This window comes from Pteropus alecto, unplaced genomic scaffold, assembly GCF_000325575.1.
Source record: "Pteropus alecto unplaced genomic scaffold, ASM32557v1 scaffold79, whole genome shotgun sequence".
NCBI lineage: Eukaryota > Metazoa > Chordata > Mammalia > Chiroptera > Pteropodidae > Pteropus > Pteropus alecto.
In genome coordinates, this window is record NW_006494612.1 from 2,208,341 (window position 1) to 2,219,234 (window position 10,894).

The window sequence follows — 10,894 nt, forward strand, 5'->3', positions numbered from 1 at the left end:
GGGAAATTTAGGAAGTTAAAAGATTAGGAAGTCAACCACATGCATGTTAATATTATGGATCGGGGATGGGGGAGTAGAGTCTTGTTATTAGTGGACTGGAGACTCAAATTACCTCATTATTAAAATATTGGGGTATTACAGCAAGACGCTATAAACTTCCTATGATTTGCAAAGGACAAGCTGGAAATGCCTGTTGAATGGGAAGTATGGGCTAACTGCCTGTTAGGTCCTGCCTATCTAATCTTCAAATCATTTTTAATGACTGCATACCTCCCTCTCTGGAGCCTCATTCTAAAGACTTTCCCACTTTACACCAGGAAGATTTATGATACTTAGTAGATATCTAAAGCACTCTGACCCAGAACTTTCCCCTTATCTTATTTTCGTTCTTTAGTCCATATACATTCTCCTAGGATCGTGTTTACAAAGGTAGTTTTTAAAGCTGTAATCATTTGGAGTACTGCGATCTTTCACCCTCCTCTCACTTAATACCCTACCATAAACATTCTTTCATGTTAGTAAGCACTCAGTATAGCCTAACATTTTAATAGGTGCATGTACTATTTCATCAAGCAGATTCACCATATTCTGCTTAAATACTATACTACTGGAAAAAGATTATTTCCAATTCTTCACTACTATAAATAATGACCCAAATTGGCCCTTTCCTAGATCTCTCTGTATTTTTGAAGTGATATTACTACTCTCCCAGTAGGCTTGAAATCTCTTCTCTTTCAAGTATTTGCTTTTGTTGTTACTGTCAGACAGGTTTATTTTTAATTATTAATGGTAAATGTGAGTGCTACTGATGTCATATTTACTTTATATTCACCTTATTGAACTCATTAATTCTAATAAGTTTTCAGTTGTTTCCCTTAGATTTTCTACATACACAATCACATAACCTATTACTAACAATAATTTTATTTTTCCTCTCCAAATTTTGGTTCATTTTTTTATTGCACTGGTCAAAGCTTTGCAAACATATAAATAGTAGTGACAGAGACATTCTAGCCTAGTGCTTAAAGTATTGTTCTGAATGAAATGTCATCTTGTTAAAGCATTGTTATTCCTACTTTTAGTTTTACTTTATTTTTAATATTAATTAGGATAATTATATAGCTTTAATCTATTAATATTAATATTAAACTATTCTTCAATTCCTGTGATAAATTATGCATTTAACCTAACATTTATTTATATTCTTTACATTTATATCCACAAGAAAGGTCGGTCCATCTTCATTGTCCAATACAGTAGCCAACAGCCACATGGGGCTACTGAGTATTTGAAATGTGGCTGGTGTGCATTAATATGTGCTATAAATGTAAAATACACAGGATTTCAAAAACTTAGTTTGAAAAAAGGAATGTAAAATACCTTAATAATATTTTATATCAATTAAATTTGAGATGTTAATATTTTGAGTATAGAGTTAACCCTTGAACAGCATGGGTTTGAATTGCATGGGTCCACTTACATGTTTTATTTTATTTTATTTTTCTCAATAACTGTACAGTCAGCCCTCTACATCCCTGGATTTCATATATGTGGATTCAACTAACTGCATGTCAAAAAGCATTTCGATTCCTGGCTGGGAATCCATGGATGCAGAGAGCTGACTACATGTATCGTCCTAAGCCATTTTACATAAGGGACTTGAGCATCTGTGGCTTTTGGTATCCAAAGGGATCTGGAACCAACGCCCCATGGTCAAAAGTTCTACGTGGATTTTCGACTGCGCTGGGGTCAGCACCCCTAATCCCTTCATTTTTCAAGGGTCAACTGTACTAAAGAAAACATTATAATAATAATTCCACGTGTTTCTTTTTACTTTTTACAATGTGGCTACTAGAAAAATTTGATTTATATATGTGGTTTGCATTAAATGTCTACTGGGCAGTGCTGGTCTACAATTTCCCCTTTACAAAGCATCTTTGTTAGGTTTTCATACAAGGTTCGATTTACTTATGAATCAAATGAGCTCTCTAAGATCTTCTACGATCTGGAACATTTGCTATAAAATATGGCTATAGGGGCTTTGACAGCTTGAAAGGATTCATCCAGATTCAACTCTCCCCACAGCTGTTTTTCAGAATTTTCTAAGTTATAAGTTGATATTCTTCTAAGAATATCCGCTTGATATTCTTTTAGAAAAGATAAAGCCTTAAATGCCAGGCACTGTCAGAACTGGATAATTCATATTAAATATTAGATTAAGTCAAAGAACTACCAATAGTATTTCAGATCTTAGTGGAAAAGAGCTATCGATGTTCCTCACTTCCTGAATGGTTTTTATCGAAAATGGAACAAGCTGCTTTTTCTTTGTTTTGGAGGCTATGTGAAGATTCTCCTCTTTACACCAATGTATATGTGTACATCACCTCTGGGTATATGTGGATAACTGAGTAGAAAATGTTCAGGCTGCTCTTCTGCTCGTTAGAAAAACATACCCTATCTTTTCAGTCTGAGATCAAAATTTAACTCATCAGATCCCAGATGATATACTAGCCTTCAACAATAACAAGCCTCTTTAGAGAAGAGTGAGAAAGGTTTGTGTGGAGGAGAATAAAGAGGAAGACATAGCCGCACAGGCCCTCGGACACCTGTGGTATGCTGCCTGAACAGGCTAGCATGGGAATGGTGGGGTCAGCCCTGGGTCCATGCGGGAGAACTTACAAAGGCCCACGGCAAGCACAGGCATGAATATATTCCTTCAGCTTGTATTCCTAAAGCTATTTCTTAAATCTGAAGTTAGAAAACACCTGGGCTACCTGAGTTCCAGTCCTGACTCTCCACTTACTAGCTGAGTGACCTCGGACATGTTCCTTAATCACTTAGTAACTCAATTTCTTCATTTGTAAGATGGTGAAAATAAAAAAAATCTATTTTAGGGTTTGAGAATTAAATGAGATAGAGTATGCAAAGCTCCCAGTAAAGCAGCAAGCATCTAATAAATGCATACCATGAAATGTACACTCATTAGCTTCTATCAAATGTTAACTGCAAAATCACTAATTAGCAAAGTCTCATCTACTAATAAGTGGCTTGTCAACCACAGGACCAGCCATTATCAATTGAGGAACAGCGAAGTATGTATTCATTAGCACATAAACCAAAACTGGGTCATTATGACATCGCTGAATCACTCAATCACTATCAAAGGCTAAAAAAATCCAGGTCATACCCAGTACCTCAAAGTAACCATCACAGAGACAGTCCTTGGGGATAGTTTTCCAAGAGGTGCATACAAGTTCATTCCCTTCCCTGGTGCTTTGACCATCACAGGTTATACAGCTGCCAATGATTTCCATTCCCAGGCTTAATCCCTAACTCAGTTCAGTCCAACGCTGGATGATCAAGGTTGTCCATGGCAGAGACCAGGTGAGGAGGCAGCCCCACACCTGCTCCCTGCTCCTCCTAGCTTTACCTGCGGAGCTAGAGCCTTCATGGGCTTCTAAAGCTAACTACCTGTTTCTCATTTGGGAATCTCTACCTACCCACCTCTATTACCCAATGCTTTGTAAAAGAAAAATGAAAACTCAAACACCTATCATTCTCACCCAGGAAAGAGAGGAGAGGAAGATTACAGATAGAAGTAAAAACCATTAGAAAATCTCAAAATGATGGTGTGCTTACTTCAAGAACAAAGGATAGGGGAGAAGCTGTAAGAGTTTCTGCAGTAAGCAGGTATGTCTTAGCTCTCCTGTACCTTTGGATCCCTTGCCACCATATATACCAGGAGGAGAGAAATGCTACAAAGAACACAAGAGAGAGCAAGAAAGACAGCACATGGGAATGAAGGAAGAAGAAAGAGATGACGTGGGATTTACCTGAGCAAAAGCAACTTCTTCCTGCCTCCACTTTCTCCCCTTCCACAGATTACCATGACCGGCTAACCCCACTCCTTTCCTCATCAAGCTCTTCCCCAAGGATATGAAGGTGATGGAGTTTGTAACCTCACTGACCAGGGAGTGGAAAGGCGGGGGAAAGGGGAGAATCCCAATCCCATTGCCAGATACGTATCAGGAGTGAATGCTTTCCTGGTAAATCAGAATTGCCTTGGGAATTTAAGCTCAGTTCTCCAGAGAACACTGGTATATATTATATGGTGGTAAGGGACCACAGACACAGGCTTTAGAGGCTGGTCAGGAAAACCACCCAGAGTGCATTTAACTTTTTTTTTAATCGGACTGTACTGTGGGATTCTAAAGAAGCTCAAATTCTGGAATGGTGAGCATATTGGAAACTGCTTATATATTCTTATATACTAAGTAATATGTACATATGGTTATAAATAAGTCAAGGAACTTGAAGTAGATTGGAAAAACACTATTCCCTCAGCTAAGCAAACTTAACCAACACATAGTATACATAAACGATGAGTCACAAATGACAAGTCTTAGGCACTCCAAGAAGGAACAAATATCTGTTCCTTAGGGGTGCACTTAGGGGTGGCTTCATTAATGAAATGAGACCAGCTCAAAATACCATGTGTTTCTCCAAAAGAAAAGGAAAGTTTTATGTTTTTCAACAGAAAACAGAACAGAAAATTCTCCCCTCCACATCCATACATCTATAAAATATAAGAAGATACTAATTAGCTTACTATAATTCCATTTTTCATTATTGCTGCATTAAAATCAATAGGTAATCAGCATTTAGTTTTCAAGACCTAATATTTATTCAGTACATATAATTTTCTTTCCTTTGGGAAAAAATGTATTTAGGCAATTTTTTCTTTCCCATTATTTTTCTTTAGGTGTTTATTTATTTTTGGTAAAAATCAGTTTTCTTTCTAATATTTTCATTTCAAACAGCTAGTTCATCAGCGTCACTATAAAACCACAAACATTATTGAAAACAATTACTTGATCTTTGCTGGGACTGAAAATGTTTTCATCTTTTTCCCATGAATCATTTGACAAAAAGTGGTAGTACTAACAGGGATATTCACCATCCCACAGCAGAAAACACAGGAAGATACCAGGAAGGCAAGGCCATGGTTACCAATATCTACGGTTTCCTGCTAGCCACTAAGGCTGTCCTATCGTTAATTATAAGCCCCAATTACCTTTGTCTGCTCACTGTCTGGATCTTCAAGCCAAGCATAAGGGTCAGAAATTTTATGCCCATGATAATCCTGTACCTGTAAAAGACAAAATGCGGGATTAGATAATTCCTGTCTAACCCCAATTAACTTCGTATTTTCTGAATGCGATGGAGAAATAGTAAAGAGACAGACAAAAATACCCCTATTGGCTCACTGGCAACATGTCTGCCCAAATTACCACATGAACCAGAGTTGGCAGGTTCTCAAAGGTGTCAAGCCACCCTTCATGAAAAGAATGTTTTAGCTGGAGAGGGAAGAAAGATGAAAGGTCAGAATAGGAAACAGCTCTGTCTGCACAACACAAAACAAAGGACTGCCGCTGTGCTAAAGAAACTTGAAAACGTGTTGTCAGTGGCACAGCACAGAATTACACAATGCAGCAGGGATGCAAGAAGGGCACGTCTGTGAGGGAACCACCACACACGTGCTTATTTTCCTGTTCTTGCTGAGCTTACTAATGATTAGAAAATCTCCCTACAATATGTAATACAATCGGTTTTGCCTTTAAGTCTAAACTGCCAAAAAGCAAGTTACTAATGTGTAGTTAGTTATAATGATTCTAATTGACATCAGCTGAAAAAGCTGACTTAAATACCAATGAAAGAACATTTCTAAATGGAAGCCTTCCTTCCTTTTTGTGTAACGTTATCAAATGCCTTCTTTGAGTTTGTAAAAGGAGGCGCAAAGGCTTTCCCCCATTCACACTACCCCGATGGAAATAAAAGTGCTGAGTGTAAGCAGGGCCTGGTTGAGGGAAAGCCTTCGAGAGCTCCTAGTGGGGGCCTATCAACAGAACCACCTGAGAATTGAAAAGCCCAAACTCCTGGGCCCGGCCTCGGAGACTGACCAGAATCTGGAAGAGAAATCAGGAGTTACCGTTCCCCAAGTGACTGACTGTGCCTAAAGAAATTTTCAAAAGGTAAAAATCATTACAAAGCCTCTCCATGTCATACCATCATGATTAATGTCTAGTTAACTGAAACCACGCTGACAATGTCTTTCCATTCAAGTCTCTCTGAACAACTCCAACATTCCGGTTAAGGCTTCTCTTGTACGGCTGTCGGGAAGACTACCAGTATCTCAGACGAATTTTTAATTTGTCTCCTACTTGCTCTGTTCTATAACCAGAAGGAGAGGGCTATTCCCTAAGGAAAGCAAACACTCTCCTGGAAAAGAAAAACCTGTTTCTACTGCTGGTCAAAGTTCCAGTGTGGCTGCTGCCAACTGAGAAGAATGTCCCTGAGCTTAAAACCCCAAGCCTTCCACCAAGGGTCTGCATCTGTCCTCATCGGGTGTCGGGGGAGAGGACACCTGGGGAAATGGCCCTCTGGAAGAATGGTCGATGACGGTGGAACACTCGGGAACTCTTCTCATTAAACAATTGACTGACAAGCACAAAAGACATAAAATCACACTAAAACGTCTCCTGAGGAGTCTTCATAAAATTATCGATTTCCAAGGAAAAAAATTATCAATTTTAAATCCTTACCTAAAGCTTCTCTAAATTTTAGCTGATTGTTACCACTAAAATGAAAGCTTTTTATCTTTTCTTCTCATCTGCAAGTCTTTTACATTTTATACATCCTGAAGTGGTTTAAAATAACCACCTTCTTTTCTCTGACAATATAAAAAACCAGACAAAGGATCCTGTAAAGGATCTCACAATTTAACACTGTTAGGGGAGATAGCAGGAACAAGATTGGGCAACAGACTCAAGGCCATACCAAGTTGAGACCTAGAGCTGGGACTAAAATTCTGCCAACAGCTTTTCCCAAGTTTTCCTTGGAGGGGACAGACCAAACACTTTAAAAATGTTCCTGGATTATTTTACTGAAACTCAAACATATCCAGAGACTACACTTTTCATAAGGAAGCAGAAAAGATTAACTGAAAACCATGTTAGTTTTATGACTAAGTGAAGGTGTTGCCAAGAGCTACGCCCGAAGCAATGAAATCTCTACTGAATATCCGCACTGTTGTGCTTGATGTTTTAAAAAAATACTTGTAGGAGGGTTAATGATATTCCTATTTTACAGATTATGGAATGCAATTCAGAGAGGTTAATAAGAGTAAAAGCCACTGATGTACTGTTTACTCAGAGACCACTGTAAGCTAACCACTGTGCCATAAGTTTCAGCCCCATTATGTCCTTTGGTCCTCACTGTTAAGTTATTACTAATTCATTTTCCCTAATTCATGAGAAAACTGAAGCTGGAGAGAGCTAAAACAATTGACAAAGGTCAGATGGCTAATAAGGTATGGCTGGCTGTGACCCACTTCAAGCCAACCCCAAAGCCTATGGACTTAACCTCTTGCTAATAAGCCGGGCTGGATGTGAATTGGCAGGTGCACAGCCAGATTCTGACTCAGAACCCAGAGTGCCCTACACCGTGCTGCCTCCTGAATGTTTACCACCGAGGAAACAGCCCCATCTTTCCAGAACCAGCATTACCAAACTATACCAGACTGAGGTCAGTTATCGAGCAGACATTTGTAACTAGGACGAGGAACTATCCAAGACAAACGCACAGATGATCCCAGGAGCCAAGCGCGCCCACCATTTCTTTTATAAGACCACATCCTACAAATGGGGTGGTCTCATAGCCACAGCTCCCGAATTCAAGTTATGCAGTACCTAATTTTCCCATCTGACTTAAGTTCGCAAATTTTTCATTCCCCCAAGAGGCTTTAAAAATAGAGTCCTGATAAGCCACTGTTACTATTCAATATTTTACTTGTACCACTTAACAACTTGCCCACTGCTTTCAGGATAGTTTGCAGACATGTATACATAGAAGGCAGAGCCCACAAATTCTGGACTCACTTTTTTTTCTTTCCTTTTCAAGCCTCAATCAAGCTTATCCACCCATGGATGCGCTGGTCACAATGGCCTTCCTGCCATCCTACAAACATATGTAATTCCATGGCCATCCAGCCCTACGTAACTATGGCTTTATTTTAGTCACAGGGAAAAAAAATCCCTCTCTTCCGTATCCAACTGGCCAACTTCCAGGCTCAATTAATCTCATCCTCCTCTGTGTTCCCCACTCACTCAACACACTCTTCTAACCCCTGTAGCAGGCCTGAATTTCCCCACAGCAACACTTGGGGGATGGACAAGGGCATTACTCATTATTGGAAGTGTCATGGTTTCCAAATTTCTGCTCAACAGGGCAGAAATCCACCAAAAGTTGTATGCTCCAACCCCACAGTTCAGTAGGAGACTTTCCAGTATGTGGTTGAAAGATGTTCAAGTGAGAGAGAGAGACAGAGAGCTACAGCAATCTCTAGCACCTGTTGGAGAGAAACCCATCCTAGAAATCAAGGCTATAATTTGAGCTAATGCCTAAGTCCAGCCTAAGGTTTCAGGACTCTCTCACTGAAAAAAGATACCCCACATACACTCTCAGGGCTGGGATAAATACATTTTGGGATGAGTACATGCTGGACCAGAGCTGCTTGCCCTTGGCCATTAGGCTTTAGGGTTATCATGAGATCTCTGGTGAGAAGGAACCGGAGAGGATTAAAATCCATGGTACTGGATACTCTTTCAAGTTAACTGTGCACAATCTTTTTAATGTCTTCAAAAAATCCTCACTTAACCCTTCTGAGAACTGCTAAACACAGATAAATGTACTGAAGGATTCTGGTAACCCAAATTGGGAAAACTAAGCAAGAAGCAACTCTGCCTAAAAACAAAATAAATCTAAAATGGCACTTATCAAACCACATAATGGGTAGTTCTTTACATTTTTACCTATCTTGAAAACTCAAAGATGTTCAAGACCTGAAATGGGATAGTCACATGTCTTCCCATTACTAAAGTCTGGCACACTGCAGAGCTAGATTATGATGTGAATGACCAAAAGATGATATTCTTACCACAGAAGCAAGTGAGCCCTGTGATTAGACAAGCCAGCCTACTATTTCATATATGACAACAGTTCCCAACCTTTTTAGGACCAGAGACCAGTGCTGCTGACAATTTAATGCCTGATGATCTGAGGTGGAGCTGAGGCTATGATGCTAGCCCTGGGAAGCAGCTGCAAATACAGATGAAGCTTTGCTTGCTAGCCAGCCGCTCATCTCCTGCTGTGCGGCCTGGTTCCTACCGGGACCAGTACTGGTCTGTGGCCCGGGAGTTAGGGACCCCTGATATATGAGACAGAAAGCCCATAAGTGATCTGCCAAAGGGCATCCTGCTAGTGAGTGACAAAACCAGAACTAGCTCTCAAGTCTTCTTACTATATCTGTCTCCTCTCCATTCCAGCAGGATCCCTTTACTCCCAAACGCAATGGAATCAACCTTCTTGCACGGCAGGAACAGGGCTTCTTGGGCTGTTAGAGTAAATTTAATAAGAAAGCAGCTGAACAGACTGAGAAAACATGGTTACCAGATGGTCACTGGTCAGAGAAAGCATGAATGCATCAGTGCCACTGGAAGTCTTAGTTTAAAACGGTATGTCCTTTACTCTAAAGCCTCAGTACTCTTTACCCCAAAGTGAGATGTGCTTTAAAGTACAATCTGGCATAAATCGGGTCCAAGTGAGCAGAAAAAAATGTAGAACTGTATTATACAAAAACATTTTTATTCTTATTCTATTTTAAGTAATCTGAGAAATTTGGCTATTTCTAAGAGAATCATGCCCACAACATTTGGATGCACTCCAGTTCTTAAGATGCCAAATTAATCTGTACACACACAAAAAAGGTATTTGCTCACCAATTCCACCCACTGGATCTCAACAACTACCCTGAGTTCATCTACACCTTAGGTAAATGGTGGCTAACCCCTCCACGAGGCAAAATTTTAACTCATCCTGAAAAAAGGCCATCCCCCTCCCTTCTAAAGTCTCCTTTCAGCCCGTATCCAATCCTTTTCTCGTTTAGGAAAACTTGGATAGGCACTACCGGGTCGCTGATCGCTTTCCGCGTTACTCTGTCTTGTCCCTGCATCCCCGGCTCCCAACGCCCAGCATTCGGCCTGGGGCAGAGTAGGCGCTCAACACGTTTTAAAATTGAATGAATGAACTTCAACTCGATTTTAAATTTCGAAGTTTAAAAAGTTTGCTTTGTTTTTAAATTCTACATCATCTACACACATGCACACTTTCTGCTACCACCATATTTACCCAAGAGCCTCCTCCACTCAAAAAGGGGTGACACGTCCTACTTGGGCATCTGCCCTTGACCCATTGATTTTAGGAGGCGGCCAGCTGGCCACAGGCTCCGCCGCCCGCAGGCGGATAGTGACGGGCACCCCGGACTCCGCGGCTGGGGAGGAGCCCCGCGCCCCCGGCCGGTTTCTCGCAAACAAAGGCCGAGGGGGAGGGGAGGGACGCAGGGGGCATAGGGCTGCGGGGAGAGTAGCTGCAGCCGGCGGCAACGCGGCACCGGCGGCGGGGAGCCGGGTGGGCCCGGGCAGGGGTACTCACGGCGGTCTCGTCGCGGTACACGTCGGGGTACTGGAAGGACAGCATGGCCGGGGCGAGCAGGGAACGGCGCGGGGCGCGGGCTCCGGGAGCGGAAGCGAGCGCGCTGGCCTGGCTGCAGGGCGAGGCTGGGGCGCGGGCAGGAGCGCGGCAACGCGGCACCGGCGGCGGGGAGCCGGGTGGGCCCGGGCAGGGGTACTCACGGCGGTCTCGTCGCGGTACACGTCGGGGTACTGGAAGGACAGCATGGCCGGGGCGAGCAGGGAACGGCGCGGGGCGCGGGCTCCGGGAGCGGAAGCGAGCGCGCTGGCCTGGCTGCAGGGCGAGGCTGGGGCGCGGGCAGGAGCGC

The 10,894-nt window shown here is 41.9% G+C and overlaps 1 protein-coding gene across 1 annotated transcript in view; it reads right to left on the bottom strand.

Annotated features, from left to right (window-relative positions):
- Positions 1-10,699, bottom strand: part of PREP (prolyl endopeptidase) — a 103,923-nt gene extending 93,224 nt beyond the window's left edge. Inside the window, 2 exon segments of the mRNA XM_015600133.1 lie at positions 5,075-5,149; positions 10,549-10,699. Coding sequence (XP_015455619.1) covers positions 5,075-5,149; positions 10,549-10,593 — 120 coding nt within the window. The 5' untranslated portion in view covers positions 10,594-10,699.
- Positions 10,700-10,894: the final 195 nt, after the last annotated feature.